At 39.3% G+C, this 21,512-nt stretch overlaps 1 protein-coding gene across 1 annotated transcript in view; it reads left to right on the top strand.

Annotated features, from left to right (window-relative positions):
* aspscr1 (ASPSCR1 tether for SLC2A4, UBX domain containing) overlaps positions 1-21,512 on the top strand; it is a 796,571-nt gene that overhangs the window by 739,947 nt on the left and 35,112 nt on the right. The window contains exon 16 of the mRNA XM_039739373.1: positions 10,237-10,427. Coding sequence (XP_039595307.1) covers positions 10,237-10,427 — 191 coding nt within the window. The remainder of the gene's footprint in view (positions 1-10,236; positions 10,428-21,512) is intronic.

Below are 21,512 nucleotides of genomic sequence, written 5' to 3'. Positions count from 1 at the left end.
AAATTGTTAGGTTTGAATACACAATGGGAGGTCTGAAAATCAAAAGTACACCTTATGAAAAGGATTTAGGAGTCGTAGTGGACCCAGCACTATCAACTTTCAGACAGTGTTTAGAAGCCATTAAGAAGGCTAACAAATATTAGGTTATATAGCGCAATGAGTAGAGTACATGTCCAAGGAGGTTATCCTCAGTGCTTTATAATGCATTGGTGAGGTCTCATCTGGAGTAAGTGGTACAGTTTTGGTCTCCAGGCTTAAAAAAGGACATAGCAGCGCTAAAAAAAGTCCAAAGAATAGCATCTAGGACTATTATGGGGCTACATGGGATGAATTTTGAGGAAAGATTAAAAGAGCTGAGCCTTTTCAGTTTAAGCAAAAGATGATTAAGAGGAGACATGATTGAAATGTTTAAAAATTTGAAGGAAATTAGTACATTGCATTGGGACTTTTATTTTAAAACGAGTTTCTCAAGAACACAGGGACACAGTTGGAAACTTGTCAAGGGTAAATTTCTCGCAATCATTAAAGATTTTCTTTACACGAGAAACATAAACAAATGAAATAAGCTACCAAATAGTGTGGTAGAGAAGTAAGACTTTAGTTTTTTTTTTTTGAAGAATTAAATGGATAGGACTGGCTAGCTTTCTTATGCTGAATAGCCTGTTCTCCTCTAGATTGTTCTAATGTTCTAAAAAGCTGAAAGATGTAAAACATTTTGCTTCCTACCACCAAATAAAAGGCTAAAGTGTCTCACCCAGTTTTTTTACAACAGTTTTTAGTTTTATATATCTGCACTCAATGTTCCCAACCTTGCAGGGTTTCATTATTGTCACTTCTCCCTTAATGTGAACTTAGCTTGTTTGAACCCCCTTTATTATCAATATATTTACTGATCATTTCTTGTTTTACCTTAAATCTTTCCAGCAAGAAATCACAATGAGTTGCAGACCTGGGTCAATTCAGAATCTGGAGTTTTGTACTCATCAACCTTCCATGAAAAAGCATGGACAGAGGTACTCCAGTGGTAGCGTGCAATATGGATCTATAGTCCATTAAGAACCTGAGAATAATAAGAATACATTTTATTTATATAGCGCCATTCCTATGCCCAAAGTGCTTCCAAAGAGTCTCATAAAGAAACAGCAGGTATGTGTAAAATTGGAAACAGATTTTTCCTAAATAGAACATGAAAAACAGATACAGCATGTACAAAGGCTTTAATCAGAATAAAACACAATAAACCAGTGTTCTACCTTATTTCTTCTTCTTTTGTAATTATATTTATTTATATTTTGACACCACAGGGACTGCACCTAATTTTGCTATATTTGTTACAATGACAATAAAGATATTCTGATTCTAAAAATAATACATACAATACTCAAAGAATGCCTTGCAAATAACATCATTTGTGATATAACACACGCACACACATTATACTGAGCATCTGAACAAAGAGGAAGACTGAAAGAGGAGGCAGAATGTCAGGTTAAGTTAAAAGCCTTCCTGAACAGATGAGTTTTCAGTTGTTATTTAAAAGAATGAATCGAGTCAACTGATCTAATTAATTTAAGGAGGTCTTTATAAAGTCTGGGTGCTATATATAGCTAAAAGCACAGTTCCCCAAAGTGTGCAGGTTACTGTGGGGCACAACAACATTCCCAGAATCAGAGGATGTTAGTGGGTGAACAGGAGCATGGTGATGGAGAAGGTCACTGATGTAGTTCAGTGTGAGGCCATTTAAAGCTTTGAATAGAATTTTGTATTCAATTCTGTAAGACACAGGGAGCCAGTGGAGGTGAAGCAGGATGTGTGTTATTTGCTCACAGTTGTTGGTTCGAGTTAGGACTCTTGCAGCAAAGTTTTGAATCAGCTGGAGCTGTGATATAAGATTAGAAGGGACACCTGCCAGCAGCGAGTTACAATAATCGATGCAGAATGTGATAAAGGCGTGAACAAGTTTCTCAGCATTAGAAAAGGAGAGGAATGAGCAAACACAGGATATGTTACGGAGTTGAAAGTAAGAAAGTTTCTTAATGTGATTTTAGTGGGCAGAATAAAAAATAGAGGAATTAAAAACAACACCAAGATTCCTTGCATCAGAAGAAGGTCTGATGAGATCTCCGTCAAGACTGACTGAGAAGGAGCTAATTTTCTTGAGTTGTGCTTAAGTGCCAATTTGCAGGAATTCAGTTTTGTTGCAATTTAATTTTAAAGAGTTCTGCTCCATTCAGATTTTAATTTCACCGAGGCAAGTTGTGAGCTGAGAAAGCTCTGATGAAGTTTCATTTTTAACATTGAAATAGAGTTGAGTATCATCTGTATAAAAATGATAACCCACTCCATAGCTAAGCATATAGATACAGAAGATCAGAGGACAGAGCACTGAGGAATCTCTTGCGTGACCGGCGTTGAGCTGGATCTGCTGTTGATTAAACTAACAAACTCTTGCCTATCAGACTGATAAGCCTTAACACTAGAATTACCAAAGCCTACGAAAAAACTCGTAGATCCGTCCCACCATAAATCGCTACACACATTTTCATCAGCATCTTTTGTCCTGTAAATGTGTCGATAAGCAGCCTACTATCACATCCCCCCACCGCAGCACAGTTTTCTCAGCTCAAGTCTGTTTACCTGCATGTCAGTTGCTTAGAGTTGTATAGAGTGAGAATCAAGCAAAATTACACCTTTTATAAATACTATATCGTTATTTGGAACACATGCATTTCATGTTTATGTAAACACATCTTTAAAACAGAAACGTTTTTCATGTTTTAGTAATAATTGACAAAATGTAGACATGAAGTGTATAATGTGTGAAGCCTGAATTCCAAATATCAAATAAATACTTATTTGATATTTGTATAAGATCGAATGTTATTTACTTATTGACCTTTATTTATTTACTTCCTACAGCGTAAAGTCACAAGTAGACCGCAGAGCTTCCCGTATACATATACAAAGTACAGCGATGGCAAAAGTGCAACGTGCATTCTTGCTCCGATGTAGAACCACCGCCATGATCTGAGTTCATATCTGTTATAGCGCGTTTTTATGTGAAAACAGCAGTGTTAATCGTGGTGTGGGGGTATAGGATCGTGAAAGCAACTGAGAGAATAAAAAAAAAACAAAGCTAACCTTTACAAGTACCATAAATTTACGTCAGCTGTTACAGCCTGAAATCAAATGTATGTTTTTATTCTGAGATAATAAGAATAAGAGCAGCTCACTTCTCAAAACAGACTCATCTGGGGTCGAACCCGTGAAGTTTTGATTACCAATCAACAGCTGATACCATTGCGCCAGCGAAACAGTCGTAGCAAATGCGTGTCAATGTTGCACACTAACGTGTATTCTTTTTCTGCAGTTAGTCTTGAATAGAAGCGCACTTGTTCTGTTATATTTGTACCTTTTGTGAAAGTGTTTATTTGATATTTGGACTACAGACTTCACACATTATACACTTCATGTCTACATTTTGTCAATTATTACTACAACATGAAAAAGTTTCTGTTTTAACGATGTGTTTAAATAAACATGAAATGCATGTGTTCCAAATAATGATATAGTATTTTTAAAAGGTGTCATTTTGCTTGACTTCTCACTCTATACAACTCTAAGCAACTGACACGCAGGTAAACAGACTTGAGCTGAGAAAACTATGTGGCAGTGGGGGGATGTGATGATAGGCTGCTTTCTGTTTATCGACACATTTACAGGACAAAAGACACTGATGGAGAGGTGCGAAGCGATTTAAGGTGGGATAGATCTACAAGTTTTTTCGTAGGCTCTGGTAATTCTAGTGTTAAACCAGTGGAGTGCATTGCCAGAGATACCTAGCATGTTCTCCATTCTGAGCAGTAGAATATCATGTCTAAGAGTGACATAATTTTTGTCCTATTCTTAGACATAGGAGTAAAAGCATTTTATCAGTTTTCCTAGTTTGGGAAGTTGATCCTAGCTTCACTGGGATTTTGAGAGCTTGTGAGCTGTCCTAACTCACTAAGACCTGTTAGAAGATGTTGTTCAAGCAGAGATCTGCATTCACATCCCAGGAAAGGCTAAATGTATTGAAAATGTTGAGCAAAAGTGAACTTGTAAAATGATATTGATTTGACAGAGGAGGAATAATATTCTTTACAGATTTTGTTCATTATGTGATCACTCCATCTCCATGAAGAACCCAAGCGGTGTAAGCCAAAAGGACAGTGTAAAGTTACATGTAAAATGCAGTTCTGCAATATTGATTTTTTGAGTGTGTTATAGCCGAGCATTTCTCACATTTTGTATCAAATTTTAATTGGCCTTGCAACACATGAGGTAATAACGCAGATTTATATATTTACCCAGTATGCAGATTGATACAAAAATAAAGGTCATTGCCCCAAATGTGGATGAGCACAAACATGTGAATTACAAGCGGTATCTCGGTATCAACAGGCAGGAGGTCATGAGATGCAGACTTTACTGTAGTAGCCAGCTTATTACCATGAAGATATGTGGGGCTACAATAAAAGGCTGGCAGAGACTCTTGGGGCTCTGAATAGAACCTCACAAGAAATAAGACAGGATCATGAAGAGAAACACAGCACAGTGTAAGATGGCTGGAATTCTGAAGAGCGAAGGTGAGTTCAGAAGAAACGTACGAACAGCTATAGGTAGTTTCAGTAAAACTGTTATTTTATGAGGCCTTTTCTGTTGGTGTAACACTGGAAGGCTGATTCACTTGAAAGTAATGCTGTTGGTCACCCATCCATTCATCAGTCCGTCCATTTTCTAAACCCAGGTTATCCTGAGCGAGGTCAAGAAATAGCTGGAGCATAACCCAGCTTAGGGCACAAGGCAGGAACAATCATTGTTAAATAAATGTGGATGTTATCAGACTTTGCTCTCTGTTGATGAGTGTATTTTGGTCTTTCTATCTCAGTGTTTGTTATAATATTGCATGAAGTCTCGAAGTGGCAACAATTGCATGTAAATTAGTGCAGTATTCTGCCTAATAACATCTCCCTTCTTTTTTGATTATTATTATCATTATCATCGTCAACTTTGTCGTGAATCTTCAGCATTAATATCAGAAAACTATAAAATAGTCATCATAAGGATCAGTTTATGGCAGATGGTGCTGTAAAATGGCAACGTCATTCATTCCCAGATGTGAATTCATACTCTGATCAGGGAAGCATCAACTAAGATGCTTCATAAATATTTCTTATTTCCTACTCTAAGGTAGGATCATTTTTATCTTAGAGTGACTTTTAGTGAAATTCCTGGGAGTAATTCTGAGACACTTGATAAATATGAACCCTGAAACCTGGTCTCAAAAGTATCAGTATGAATTTCTATTTTTGGGACAAGATGATCAGAGTTTAAAATGCAGCCATTTGATTTTATCTTGTGGAACAGCTCAGTGCAGCGCTCAAAATGAAATGATTAATTCTTGCTCAAAGTCTTAAGCAAATTGATTTGATTTTTGAATGCTGAAACATGGCTATATATACATAGCTGGCTCATGTTTTGGTCTCTTCTTGGAACATAAGAAATCTGGCAGATTAAAGGAGATCATTCCGTCTATCTCATTTGTCTCTTTAGTATGTAAATTGCCCCAATATCTCTTCCAGGTTATTTTAAACTTTCTGTTTCAACTATGTGATTTGATAATTATTTCCAGATTCACAAAACTCTTTTCATGAAGAAGTGCTTCTTTACTTCAATCTTAAATATACTTCCCCTTAATTTTTACTTTTGTCCTCAAGTATCTGTTTTGTTATTTAGTTGGAAGAATTCTGTCGGATTCACTTGATTAATACATTTGAGAATTTTGAACACCTGAAATAGGACCCAATATAGTTTGCACTAAATACTTAAGAGGTTTAACTTCCTTAGCCTGTCAGATCAGGACATGCCCTGGGATGCAAAAATTAAGTGCACATAATGCTCCAACAATCAAAAGCATTTCTCCACATTTAATAATGTTAGATAGCAAGGATAAGAAATATTTAGGTTTACCCTAAACTAAAGTTCATAATGTAGCAAATTCTATAGTTCATATTATTTGCCATGCTTTACACACTATTGTATATTGTGTTTGCACATTTTATAAGAAGGAACTTTTCCTCCTATGCCAAACCAGGTACACTTCATATCATTGTGAATAAAAATCAACGAGTTTTCAGAATATTCTGGTTGTTACAATTTTTTTCAACTTGATGATATCTTTGACACCCACGATGGGGTGGAGAGCCAGTTGGCCTAGGTCTGCAGGGCTGTTACTATATATTTTACTTTTCTCTGTTATAATTGACCATGGACCCTCCAGAGGTTTGTTTTCATCAGGGATGCTGCTGACTGGAGTTTTTTGGGTTTTTTTCTCATCTATTGCCAACTGACCATAGTTAAACAATTAATTATTGGACAGATATTGCTGGGTTTCATTTATGTCTATCAGTGTCAAACAAGTTTATTTTGCTGTCTGTTTAAACAAATTTTTCTTTAAGTGTACTCATTATGTAATCATTGTTATGTTAAGTCTGTATTTGCATTTAATGTGAGAAACTGTCACAGTGCTGCGCACCTGCATTCAGTGAAAAACACAATACAAAAATATACTGAATTGCACTTAATTGAATTTAACTTAACAGCTTAGATGAGATCAAACATAAATGCTATCTTCATATCAGCATCATGTGTTGAAATATTTGGTCATCAAGGTTTGCCTTGCTGTGTTTCACAAGTCAAAGTTACTTCGTACCAAATAACCTACAAAAAGAGCATGAGCAATACAAGACAAATTAGTTAGGTCACTTTAATATCTATTTTTAAATAATTACCTATATGGCTTTCCATACCAAATTTTCATAATTATCGGCATAAGGGATGTTTTACAGTCCTCCCTTTGAAAATTCTCAAAATGAGATTTCATTTGACCCCGCACACATGTACAACTTAGATGGAATATCTGTCAATAGTACACTACCTTCAGTTGGTTTATTTAAAAATAGAAACAGCAAATTTTCATTCTTGTGCATTTTGTTTTATTTTAGTTAAGTTTTGGAGTAGGCATTTTTAATTTCATTTTAGTTTTGATTTTTCACCTAACTTGTAATTTGGGTTAGGGCTACTAATTACATTTGTTTGCAAAACTGAACAAAAAAAAGAACTGTGTGATGGGAATATGGTTCCACAGTATAGAAGGAACCTCAAAACACAATGAAAGTTTATTGTACTTGCTTTTTACTGGAAACAATTTACCATCTGAAGATTGTTTATGGACCTTTAAAGATCTTTAAAAAACACAAATAAGACCACAATGGAGATGAGGTTAGAGCGCATCATCACAAAGAGCATTTTGAGTTGCCATGGCTGCATGTGGTATTTGTAATAGCTCAACTATATATTCAAGTTAGAGGCCTTTGCTTAAAGAAACCTGGACAACATTTTAAACTTACTACAGCATCTTCTGTACAAAACATATTTTCTAGCTGTGGTTTAGATACTGATGGTACCTTAAAGCTATAGCAGTGCCTTCAAAAATATATCCTGCTACATGGGACACCATGATTCTTAGTGGTAGATGGAAACATATTAGGATAGCTCTGTGGTGCCAACTGATTTTCATAATACTATTTATACTTATTTCTACACATAACTAGACATAAAAACCTTAATTTACTTACCTTTGCATTCAGTAATGTTGATATTTCTTTCCCAGTGAAGACAATTTCCTGGAGGAAGACACAGAATAAGTATAATATAACTGTCTTCTACACATACATGAAGTAGTTTTATTCTTGAGTGGCTGGGCATCCATCCATTCAGACAGACAGACTCCTAACTTTAATTCCAAGAAGACCATGCCATACAGACAGACTCCAACTTAATATCCAAGAAGACCATGATGCGTTGATTTAAATGAGTTCAAAAATGAATAAATAAATAAATAAAAAGGCTGCAATACAACGTAGAATATGGTAACTGCCATGATGGTTACATTCAGGCACTGAGGCACTGGAATGTTAAGTTGCATCCTTGTCTTCCAAATTAATAATTTCCCTGTGAATAGGAATTGAATTCCTATAGAACATGAATTGAAGAAATAGTACTTTCATTATTAGTATTAAAGAAAATGCAGAGGCTAGTAATCATAGTTTTTTTTTTTTTTTAAAAAAGCCGTGGTGAGGTATATTTAATAGACATCATGGTTTCTTTACAGACACTGAAAGATGTTGTGGAATATTTTCACATTGGGAATTCATTGTGTCCTTGGCCTGTAATAAATTAGATTTATTCATTTTTATGACTCTTGTATAGTTTTTTAACGAATCCCAGAAAATCTGTAATCTATCTTTTTGAAGACCAAGAAATTGATCTGTTTCCCAATTTAGCCAAGAAATCACCCAGGCCAGGAGTTTAATGACGCACATAATAAAAACATGTAAAGTGGGTTTGTAACCATCTCTTTGTACTTGACTTATCTCAAGGAGGTATTGGCAGTGTTGAGGTCACTGATTCTTTCATTTAATAATGGCCTATTCTGACATTCTCTCATAATGCACTGTATTTCCACCTTTCCTAAAAGATTTTTGTCACTCCTATAGTGATGGTCAAAGTTCCATTACTGTTTTCTTCAGCTCTTTTTGCTTATAGTTATACTAATATACTGAGTTATACTGATGGTCCAAATATGTGATATTCTTTATCTCCTAGCTTGATTTCTGCAAAGATCTCATGGTTTGGACTTAATGGTATTTTTTACCATCTTAGGTAACCCAGTATTATATGCTGATAATCATATGCTTTCTCATTACGCTCTACTTGCCCTACTGTGTTGCAGTAAAGTGAGGTTCATATTTTTTAGCAGACAGCAATTTGTCCCATTTCCCATATTGTTAAATATTGTTTTGAGATTAGGTCCCTTGTTTTCCTTTTTCCTCTGAAAAAAACTCATTTAACTACTCCCTTCTGCGACAAGTCAGGAAAAGGAGAGTCCTTATCAGAATTATACTAAAGAGTATACACCCTCTGTCTTGTTTCAGCTTGAATTCACCCTTCATTTAAACCACCAGTGTAATTCCCCATTAAACTAGAATGTTTTTTCCACTCCACTTTGTTCTTTTTGCCCCTTTCACCACTCTGAAGGTAAGGTTTTAACTGCTTCTTGTCTCTTGGATGGCATTGGGTTAAAAGACACTAAGACATTTTCTATCAACAAAGTTTTAACACAAAAAGGGAATTAAGAACAATATTGAATAGTTCAGGTCCAAAACAATACGCATACTGGCTTACAAGTAATACCTCATTTAACATTCTTCCTTCTAATGGACAGACACTTGGAGCCAATTCCTTAGCTTCTTCCTGAGCTTAGTCCTAGTTTTATCTAAGTGCTGGCTATGATGGAAGAGTGTTTCATACATTGTGCAAGAACTATTATGTGCTTTCTTGTCCATGTGTGACAAAGCATGGACCTTTCAAGACCAGAAACTCATCACAGTCTGAGTATTTTACAAGTTAATGCATTTTCAAGGTTTTGAAACACAATACAAAAACTATAGTTTTCCTGTCACTTGATAAAGAATTAGCTTTTCTAACTTAACTAACAAAGTATGATAACCTTTTTTTTTATTATTTACCAATTTTTAAATAATGCTTATCCATAAAACTCTATGTAAAAAAGTCACCATTTGTCAAAATAAGCTGATATAAAATCGCATTCTGCCAAGTTGTCCCATGTTTATCTTTTCATTATAAAGTCAGTTTACTTGAATATACAGCAAACATAACAATTTTGACTTTATGCCTCCAAAGACTTATGGAGGTTACATATTTTCTGTACAATATTTCAAAATATTCTGGAAGAGCTAAAACCTGAAAATACTATGGAAGTTTTAACTTAAATCAGTTGATATACCTACTCACTGTTCACTTGTCTAGACTCCAGCAGGGTCCACTCACTGCTGCTAATTCAACAGGAAAATGTTTTCATCCTTTGACGTCATCTGAAAAAACTAAATTTTATTTTTAGAAACTAGCCAAAACTAATTTAATAGCCTTTTCTTATTAGAATGCATTGTGTTATGTAACCAGATTATTTCTCTCTAGCATAATCTCATTCATCTAAATGTTCACAGTGGGGTGGTGGCAGTTGATCCATAAATGGGATTTATTGATGTCTTACTGTTGATAATTTTAATTTTTGGTGTTTTTTTTCTTTCTTAATATATTTATGCCCTTCAGTTGTATACCAAGGTCACCAACCCAATCATCTAGTTCATTAGCTTCGGAAGCAACAATTTTGCCTGTTTTGGAGACTGACTTGGAAGCCAGTGCACAAAACTCCACTACAGATAATTCTCACCCAAATGGACTAGCTTCAAAACCTAATGCTACCGATTCCAACAAGATGCCCAAGTGGCTAAAACTGCCAGGTAGGTCCTGATTTGTATGTCTTGTTTTTTATATTTAAAACACAATCATGTTAATCTGAAATATGTTTTGGTAAAATTGAACTCATGTGTTGAAAGTACTTTCCTTGCACTTTATTTCTAAATATTTTTAGTATTCATTTAATTTAGAAATTGCTTACTCTTTCAATCTGCACCAATGATATGTATGTGTAATATGTGTGGGTCCTATCAATAACAGTACTTGAGTTTAATTTTAAATAAACAAAAAAATTACAACACAAAAGTTGTTGGTCACACAACTTTATTTAATTTTTTAAATTATTAAAGGAAGGTATTGGAGGGCATATATTATACATAAGAAAATAAAACAAAATCCCAAGTTTCCTTGATAAAATGCTTTTTAGTTTTTCAGTTTAGTTACTTGGTGCAAAAAGCAGAATTACATAAATCTTAAAGTACTCTAAAGCACTCCTTGTCTTCTCTGTGGAGGTACCAACAGCAAATTAAGGTTTTGGCTTCAATTGTGTATCATATGTTTGTTGTTTGCTGGAAAAAAGGTTTTGAGAAGATCTAGTTAATAATGGGTTTATTTACAAATGTCCATAAATTAAGTTTTTTTTGTTTTTTTATATGTATATTGTAAGAGATTAGATGGGCCACGATAAAGAGTTGGGACCACCCGATGACCATGTATAATTGAAAAGCAGAAAAACAAACAATAATTGCAGAGAATGTCTTTTCAGACTGGAGTTCCAAAGTGAACTGATCTCAAAATGGTCGCACTTCCATTATATGTCCTTCCGGCAGAAAACATTGGGTCTTGGCAGATGGACACTGGAAGTGATGTCAGAGTCATCCAATTTGCAGAAGGAGAAAAAGAACAGGCATTAGAACCCAGCACTAACCCCTGGAGCGGCGGGTAATTACAATCACCGGAGCCCTTAAACTGTCCCCTTTGCACACTTGTGTGACAAGACAACCCCCTTAGCTTAGACCTAATGAGTCAGATGACCTGAACCATAAGGTCACGAATACGAAAGAGAGCATCGACATTGGCATTTATGATTAGGACTTTGAAACAAAAAGGCTGAAGATCCAGGAACCACCTGGTGACTCATGGAATCAACTCCTTATGAAGCGCCATCCATTGGCTCGGCACTGCACGGAGACCTGTGTACAAAGCACCGGTCTGTAAAATAAAAGGCAGAGAAAAGTCAGGGGTCATCAATATAGGTGCTGACGTAAGTGCTTGATTTAAGTCACGGAATGCAGCTTCTGTTTTAGCATCCCATACTACCATGTTAGGGACCTACTTCTTTGTAAGATCAGTCCAGGGAGCTGCCTTCATGGAGAAGTGAGGGAGAAACCGGCAGTAGTACCCCACTAAACCCAAAATGTTTTGGACCTGATACTTGGTCTTTGGATGGGGTAATTTCATGATGGCATCAACTTTGGCACATTTTATTCAAACTGTATTCCTACTCACTAAGTAGCCTAAATATTTTGGATCAGTCATTCCAAAATAATTTTTCTTGAGATTGATCACTCAGTGCCAGGATTATAGAATGAACCTGCTGTACATGTTCTTCCCAAGTGTTGGTATAGATGACAGCGTCACCCATATATGTTGTACTATAAGAATTGTGGGGTCAGAGCATTCTATCCACAAGACTCTGGAAAGTTGCTGGTGCCCTGTGAAACCCAAATGGGAGAACATGATACTGCCATTTACTGCTAGGGGTGCTAAATGCGGTCTTCTCCTTAGCGGATTCCACTAAAGGAATTTTCCAGCACCCTTTCATCATGTCAAGTATGGCCAAATATTAGGCCTTTCCAAGCCACTTGAGGAGTTTGTTCACTCATGGCATTGGATAAACATTGAATTTAGAGATTTGGTTAAGTCGATGGAAGACATTACAAAAACGTCAACTTTCACCAGGCTTTGGGACTAAGAGTATAGTTCTTGTGGACGAAATCTCAGACCCGACAGCAGGTGCGGTTATAAAGCAGCTTTATTTTCAGAGTCACGGTGAGAAGAGTTTCAGAAAAGCAGACAATCAAATATACATGACAGCGTCAGGGCTCTTCTGAACCCCGTCTGTTGGGTGGGGTCCAGTTTTATACCCCTAGAATGCGTAATTTAATATCATTATAAAATGTAACAGTCAACACTTTATTATACACAAACCTTTAGCCCCTTCAACGCCCCTTGTGCAACTTGATTTCTTGGCTCCTTTTGTTATGGCGTTCAGATGTAAGCTAAAGGAAAACGTGATAAGGCAGACTCATGTGTGGAATGCTCAGACCTTGAGTCCTTTGCACAAACATTTTACTGTTTGCTAAAACAAAGCATGCTGTTACATGGTTTTGTAAAGCTTACTTCTCAGACATGAATTAGTACAAGGGAGAGAAGAGAACATTCGTCTTCCACATTCCCCCCTTTTTTAGCAAACAAAAATATTTAATCAGGGAGAGTTGAGTAGGAAAGGGTAGGAGAGGAGGATGGAGTGGAGTGGGTGGAGGAGTGTGGGGTGGCTGTGCTGATCTGAAGCATTTTTTCTTTGTGTAAAAAATAAGCCTTTGCCATTGAGGCAGTAAAATACTTGGATACAATGTATCTTATCAAGGGAACAATACAGCAAGCTACAAGCAGGAGAACAATTAAAGCAACTGTAAGAGAGATGAAAACTGATTTAAGCCATTGGCCCCAGGACCCAAAAGTGGACATAAACCATTTGTCCCAAGGATTAGAAATGCCAGAATTAGTAGCTAGTTCATGTCAAATCAGCTAAAGCACGGGTGATTGATCCATCAGGAGCTGTATTATTAGGGATATAGGTACAGCATGCATCACCAAACATAGCACAAACGCCTCCTTTCTCAGCCAAGAGCATATCTAAAGCCAATCGATTTTGCCAGGTCATGAGGGATGTTTTATCAAGTTGCTCATGGATACCTTCAACAGCTTCTTAGTAAAATTTAAGAATCTTTGTTGATTATAATAGAGGTAATTAATCCAATCTACATTTTTGTTTATAGTAACCTGAGGAAAAATAGACTCAAATTCGGCAACAACTTGGTCCCTTGCCTTGAACTTATCAGGGACTCCACGAGGGACTCGAATGGAATCAAAATACACCCCAGGGCCATGTAGGGAAAACTGGGAAGGGTCCACAGAATGGGGTTGACATGTCGCCAAACATGGTCGACACATGGAAGGCAGTTAAAGGGAAAAGTCGGAAAGGCATAACAAATTGTATTAAAGCAGAAGTGCCAGTCCAGTCAGGTGGAAGGATGTCAAGCAATTTAGACCTATGGCACATCCACCAAATATCAGTATTCTGAGTAATCAGAAAAATTGATAATTTGGAAGCTAAAGAGGAAGAATTAATCGGAAAAGTTTGGAAACAAAAAGAGGATGGGATATTACCAACATTTGTGCCACGAGAGGAAGTGAGGTTTCTAAAAAAACAGGTATAAATACCTTCATCAGGCTGGAACATCAGGGGAGTCATGGGAAGAGTAGGGGGAAAAAGAAGGGAAAGTGTAATGTAATTAGAGTCGATTGGAATAGAGGAAGAGATAAAAAGGGCAAGTAGGCAAGGAAGGCCAGTAGGATCAGATATGTTAGAAAGAGGAAAAGGGACAGTGGCCAAATGTGGCCTAGCTATAGCACATGCATAGCAATCAGATTGATTCACTTGTCTAGCCGAATATCATACCCATTGCAGCCAACGGTTCTGATCCCCATACCCAATTTCAATAGAAAAAAGTGGAAGAAGAGGTGGTTTGGACCAGGGGTAGGAGAGAGGGGTGTGTGTGTGGGGAAATGGGAGGTGTTAGTAACAGGGTTCTCAACCTTAATTTGAAATCTCCCTAGAGGATCTATTCCAGATACATATGCCCCTAAAATACAGGTTCCTGAATCATGTAAAGAAGGGTTCTTCAGAGTAATGATCAAAGGGTTACAATGGTATTCGACACGTTCATGAGGGGCATGTCCTTTTAATAGAAGAACGATATTTCAGACCATACTTCTGGGCCTTATAGGGTTGATAAACCCCAGTCATCAGTTCAAGTATTAGCCAAAACCCAGTCCCACATGTCACAGTTACTTCTGAATCCAGAGTTTGTAACAGTTACACACACACATTTGTCAGACCAGTTCCACTGGATTTATCGATCAGTCCCACAGTCAATAATAGAACAGAAATCCACCTGAACTGATGTGGTGATTCCGAAAGGAAAAGTCAAGGTGACCAGAGCAGTCGACAAGGGGATGGAAAGACATAGTAGGACCACAATCAAGGGTGCCATCTTTTGCAATGTGAGATGTGAATCCAAGCAGGCAGTCCCTCAACTTTAACAGCATGTGGTGTCTACAGCAGAACTTGGAACGGTCCTCTCCACCGAGGGTGATGCCAATGTTTCCTTCGAGTATCTCTAGCCAGAATCCAGGTTCCTAATGGAATCGGGGAGTCCTTTGATGGAGGACTAGTTCTCCAGGCCTGATTCACCTGCTCGTGGACTTCCTTCAGAGAAGCTCGGAGACCTGTAAGACTGGAAAGAAGATCATTGTCCACAGTATGCAGTGTAACATTACCTATGACCATGCCGACTGGCATGGTCCATCCGGTCAGAATTTCGAATGGCGACAGCCCTAACTGCCAATGTGTTCTTCCCTTTAATCCCATCAAGGCCAGAGGCAGAGCATCAGGCCAAGTTAAATTTGTTTGCTCACAGATTTTAGCCAATTTAGATTGCAAGGTACCATTGCATCGTTCCACAATACCTCCACTCTGGGGGTGGTATTTGCAATAATGATGCACATTTATCTGGAGCCAGGTGGTTAATTCATTTATAATGGAATTTAGTGGGTGCCATTATCAGTTTGTAATTTCTGTGGTATTCCCCATCTAGGAATGATTTCCTTTATCAAAGCTTTTGCCACAGGTTTGGCATCTGCATGTTTGGAAGGGAAAGCTTCCACCCATCGGGAGAACACATCAACAATTACTTAACAGTATCGGTACCCCTTTGATGGTGTTAATTCAATGAAGTCCATTTGAAGGTGTTCGAATGGACCCATTAGGTTAGGTGTAATGGCGGGACTTACCTGGGTGCCCTTTCCTACATTAAACTTTTGACATAATGCACAGCACCTGCAGAACTGCTCTGCATATGTAGAGAAACCTACAGCTTCCCAATATTTTTCAACATCTTGAACCATGGCGTCTTTTCCAGCATGGTCTAGGCCATGGGCGATTTTTCCATACCTGGGAAAGAAGCTTTTGGGAGGAAAGGTTTGTTAGTTTGCTTATGGGTCCAGACTCCATCAGAGAGGGACCCTTCTTTGGACCATTTTCTCTCTCTGTGTCCGTGGCTGCATTCTGTAAAGAAATAATTTGATTATCAGTGTCCTGGTCATTTCTCTGTTGGAATAAAAGATTGGTGTGTTATTATACGCAGCCCGTTTAGCAAAATGATCAGCTAATTTGTTTCCTTTGCTGACAGGATCCTGTTTTCCTGTGTGAGCTTGACATTTAACGATCGCTAGCTTTGATGGTTTCGTTATGGCCTCTAAGAGGGATTCTTTTAGTTTTTTATGTTGAATGGGCTTGCCAGTACTGGTCTTGAATCCCTGAGTTTCCATAATGCCCCATGATCATGGCAGACTCCAAAAGCATATCTAGAATCAGTATAGATAGTTACAATTTTTCCCTCTGACAACTGACAAGCTCGGGTGAGAGCTATCAACTCAGCTGCCTGCGCTTAAACTTGAAGAAATTCGGTTTGCTTCCAGCAGGTGGTCACCTTTGACCACTGCATAGCTGGTTGAAGGTGTTCCATTTTCCAATCATAAAGAACATCCATCCACAAAAATTATCTCTCCTGTTCCTAAGGGTGTTTCCTGTAGGTCTGGTCTAGGTTTTATAACCTTAGTTATTTTATCATGACAGCTGATGTCCCCTTGATTTTCAGTTGGAAGCAATGTAGCTGGATTTAAGGTGGAGCACCTTTCTATGGTAACGTTTGACAATGTACAGAGTATATTTTGGTAGTGTATTTCCCTAGCAGTAGTGAGATGTGAGGTTTTAGCCTGTACTAAAATGGAGTGACGGCGTGAGGCACTTTTACCACTAGGGGCCTCATGAGCACTATATCTGTACTGGCTAGCACGGCCTCTGTTGTGGCTGCTACAGCTCTGAGACAGGTTGGAAGTCCCACAGCCACTGGATCCAATTTTTCAAAAATAGGCTAAGCCTTTGTTTTTCTCCATGGAGTTGTGTAAAAATGCATTCATATATCCCCTTTTCGTCCACAAACAGAGTGAATGGACGAGATAGTCAACAGTCCCAACGCATGCAAAACAGTAGGGCATTTTTTTTTTAAGTCACATAGAGCCTTCCCAGCTTGATCATTCCATGCCACCTGACCAGAAAGGGGGAGATCAGGGGTGACCGCTAAAGTTTGCAAAAGCTGTGCTCTTTCATTGAAGTTTAAAATCCATTGCCGGCAGTATCCTATAATGCCTAATACAGACACAACCTGTTGCTTTGTAACATGTCTTGGTCTAGGAAGATTTTGAATGGTGTTTATACGATCGCTAGAGAGAGAGAGCTCTTGTTTCACAAGAAATGTCATGACCTGAATATTTCACAGTTGTTTGAATTAACTGCAGTTTTGTTTTAGAAACTTTGTGGCCATTTTCTGCTAAATAATAACAATTGCTGAGTATCCCGTGCACAATCTGCTTCGTAGTACTACACAACATTCCACATACTGTATCAATACACTGTCTTTTCCGCCAAAAGCCTTTTAAATTTTGAGCAAGAGCTTATCCAATACACAAGGGCTACAATATATCCCTGAGGCATAACGGTCCATGTCCAACGGCGGTTTTGGAAAGTAAAGGCAAACCAGAATTGAGAGTCGGGTGCAAAGGAATACAAAAATAAGCATTAGCAAAGTCAATAACAGAGAAATAACAGGCGGACGAGGGTATCGTAGAAAGAATAGTGGAAGGATTAGTAACAATAGGTGCCCTAGGGAAAACTGCAGAATTTACGTGTCGAAGATCTTAAACAAAAACGCCATGAACCGTCAGCCTTTTAAACAGGTAAAACGGGGGAGTTGACTGGAGAGTATTTAACTTGAATGACTGCTCCACATTTCACGAGATCGGAATGTACGGCGGAGATGCCAGCCTCTGCTGCTGGAGACAGAGGATACTGGGAGCGATGCGGGCAGAAGGAGGATTTTTGGGTAAATCACCAGTGGCTCACAGTGTGCTATCCTTCCATAATCATTTTCCCCTGGGACCAAAGTGCATCGGGAAGTGAGGAAAGCCAAGTGGAGAGGCGGTTTGCAATGAAAAATCAGAAAGGGAAGACGGCACAATGCATGATGTACTAAAAAATCATTTTGAAGCACAAACTTAGTTATCAAATGATCTGAGGTATCAAAGATACCCGAAGCAACATGTAGCCAGTCCGTCCTATTGAAACATTGTTCCACCCAATCCCCAATTTCAACTCAGTGAACGTGCTATAATTGGCTAAAGAAAAACATGGGGAACCGAACCTCCTAAATAGAAAACGCTTTGGGAATATGTGAAGTGCACTGACAGCAGCAGCTGTGTGTGCATGAGAAAAAAAATGCAAGGGATATGGAGGGTCTCTGGGCTAGTACCTGAAAGAGAAAAGATTCTAACCAAGGTGTGTCCACTTCAGAAGGGAAGTACTGGGCAGTGCAGTGGAGGGTGTTGGGGACTTGCAAGTGGGGAAAAGAATATAAGAGTGTAGGGCTTTAGAAGAATGGTGTGTGAGGAGATGTTCAGGGTCCAGGCTGCAAAAGAGGGCTTAGTGTGGGGAGGTTTGGCACAGGAATTTAGGAATAGAACAGTAAAACCCTCGTTTGGTTAGAGAAATAGAGAGGGAGAGCTTAGTCATCATCCCTTCCTGAACAGATTAACAGGGCAGAGCTGATTTAACAAAAACGGTGCATCAAAGTGGAACCACTGGAATGAAGCTGAACTCGAAGAGGTTTAGACACCAGTAAAAATGTGGTTGTCCAGAAGCACTAAGAACAGTCAGTGTATCGTTCGAGGCAGATTAGAAAAGCAGTTTCAGTGCCATTCAGCAAAGTCAATAAAGGATCTGTGTCCCATGGCAAGTGAGCAAAGGCAACTGAAAAGAGTGGCTGGGGGTCCCTGTGAAAGGAATATCCTCAGGTTCAGGTAAGGAAGGGGGGGAAGAAGCTGATGTGGGCAATTGCTGCAGAAGTGTCCCATCGTAACAGGCAAGATGTGTAGGTGCTTGATCTGAGGGGAGAGGCGGCTGAGCAGACGAAGAATTCGGATTAGGAAGTAAAATCCACTACCTCTCCCCGGCTTGCCCCTGTTCTCGGAAAATCCACGTCTTTCACGTCCTCTCCCCCTGCCTGAGCTCCACCTGCATAATAATTCATTTGTGCCGCGATTAACTTGGTCTGAGTGTCTGACTCTTTTTGTTTAGTCTGTCGTTCAGCATGCTCCGCGTGTCTTTTTTTTAACTTCATCAAAAGTGGCACTTTCCCATCCAAATACAGGACGTGCGTACTTTATTTTGAATATCACTTCTGAGTCCTGACAGAAAAGGAGGAACTGCTGCCTTGACACGGTCATCTGGGCTTCTAAGCCAGAATGGTTTGTCATCAAGTCCTGAATGTGGTGTGCCCATTCATCTACTGTCTCATCTTTCTTTTGTTTGGCAGCTGAAAAGGTATCAGTCGGTGCCCTTTTATATTTTGCAGCTATTGCAGTTTTCACAGATTCCCATTTGGCAAGGAAAGAGACCCTCATTATTTTGTCCACGAGGCAATGCCTCATTCCACTGCCACTGGTTATGCTGCCCATAATTGACAGTAGCCAAAGTAGTCCCCAACTTTCTGCGTAGCACTTGGGTCCACTCGGCCGCACTGGGTTATATATGTTGTCTAGTTGCTGCACCTGTTCCACAAACTTCAACCCACCGATTACCTTACGATCAGGCAATTGGACACTACGTCTTTCAGCTCTTGAATATCTCAGTTACGTGTATCATTACAGTAGTGGGGTTATCGTTTCCTGGGGCAGTGTGGGATCGTGTCGGGGGTTAGGAACCTCAATTAAAGGGCATGAAAATGTGGGTGCTAAAGGTTTTCAGGGGTCTTATCTCTGAGGGTTTTGGTTCTAGCACGTTGTGAAATGGAGGGCTTTTGTGTGAGTTAGAAAGCCTCCCATAGCCCCTAACAAGTGGCCGTCAGTCTCATCATCAGGATCTGTAAGTTAGGAGGGTCGCATTGATATTGTTCATCAAAGAAATCATCAGTAACTGGGGCATCGGTAACCACAGGAGCCGTTGGGGCAATGAGTGAATGTGGCAGTGGAAGGGTTGTGGGTAAAGTGTTGGGAAGAAGCACTGGATATAAAAGTTTTTTTTTTTTTTTATCACTCCTTCTCCTCCTTCCTTCAGACTGGGGTCCCGTATCAGCCTACACTTTCTGTAAAGCTATAAGCAGCTGTTCTTTTTCCTTTCTATTCTTAAGTTCAGCAACTAAAAGCTCATTCCGTTTTTGTGCCGCTTCCAATGTAGGGTCTTTAATAACCAATTCCCATCTGTCATAAATATCCATCCGATAAGGACCTCCATTACAACAACCCTGTGTATTTCTGCACAGTATTTTTCTAATTCATATCTCCAGTTCCTTCCACTGGCCATCCACCTCCACTGTCCTTATTCCACCTCCTACATGCTTTTTAATCCTGTCTTCTTTTCAATGAGCTTTCTAGGGACCCGCCTTTCGATCCCGACAGCGCACTAGGAGCCTGGCGATCCCCCGAAAATAATCCTTCTAACGTTAGGTTTTTTAGGACTCTTGGGGGACTGTTTGACTGGCTACTGATTGTTTTTCCCATAGTGAGTGGCAGGATCTCAGCAGAAAGTGACTCAGCCCTCGATAAACCCCGTTCCACCCGCCGTCCGCTCCTATTCCCGGATTACAGCTTCAGGTGACTTCGTGTCCGTTATTTGCATCAGCAGAATCCTACATCAATACGCCCCGTGGAGTCCAGGATATGGAGGTTTTACCCGATCCCTTCATCAGACGGTTTGTATGCGTCAATCTGCCAGGGTATTGTCTCCGTCACCTTAGCAACCCGTTGAAACAAGAGTATGACCAGACAGCAGATGAAAAACTCGACCTCCCGTTTATTTAGACACACATTCTCTAAATACGCCCTTTCACCCCCGTTCCTCAAATTATTATAGGAGCGTGCCACTCGCCTTTTCTAATCCTTTCCACAGGGTGACTAGCTAACATTCACACTGTGCCGTTTTCCGTAGGGTCCCAAGTCACTTTCCGTGAGCCCTTAGAACACTCCTATGTATTTTCCATACAGTATGCTTTCTTATTCTTTATTTTGCATATGCTTTTTATTCCTTTTCCTTCTATATTCATATTACTTCCAGCACACCAGTCAAACTAACAGGAATCCCCCGATCTACTCACCGTGACTCCATCCACCTGCATGGAAATGCCGTCAAGTCGTGCCTCAGATCGGCTAGGAGGAGGTCAGGGACTCCCCACGCAGGAAACGCCCAAGGCAGGCCAATCCTACATTTACCGAAGCTGGACCCGATCCGGCCGGAATCGGCTCCACCACGGTCCTCTGGACGATCCTGCACGAGGAGCCGTCTGGCGTCTCCTGCCCCACGCTTGGCCAAAACTGTGGACGAAATCTCAGACCCGACAGCAGGTGCGGTTATAAAGCAGCTTTATTTTCAGAGTCACGGTGAGAAGAGTTTCAGAAAAGCAGACAATCAAATATACATGACAGCGTCAGGGCTCTTCTGAACCCCGTCTGTTGGGTGGGGTCCAGTTTTATACCCCTAGAATGCGTAATTTAATATCATTATAAAATGTAACAGTCAACACTTTATTATACACAAACCTTTAGCCCCTTCAACGCCCCTTGTGCAACTTGATTTCTTGGCTCCTTTTGTTATGGCGTTCAGATGTAAGCTAAAGGAAAACGTGATAAGGCAGACTCATGTGTTGAATGCTCAGACCTTGAGTCCTTTGCAC

Source organism: Polypterus senegalus, chromosome 17, assembly GCF_016835505.1.
Source record: "Polypterus senegalus isolate Bchr_013 chromosome 17, ASM1683550v1, whole genome shotgun sequence".
In the NCBI taxonomy this organism is placed as follows: Eukaryota; Metazoa; Chordata; class Cladistia; order Polypteriformes; family Polypteridae; genus Polypterus; species Polypterus senegalus.
This window is presented reverse-complemented; position numbering and strand designations above follow the sequence as displayed.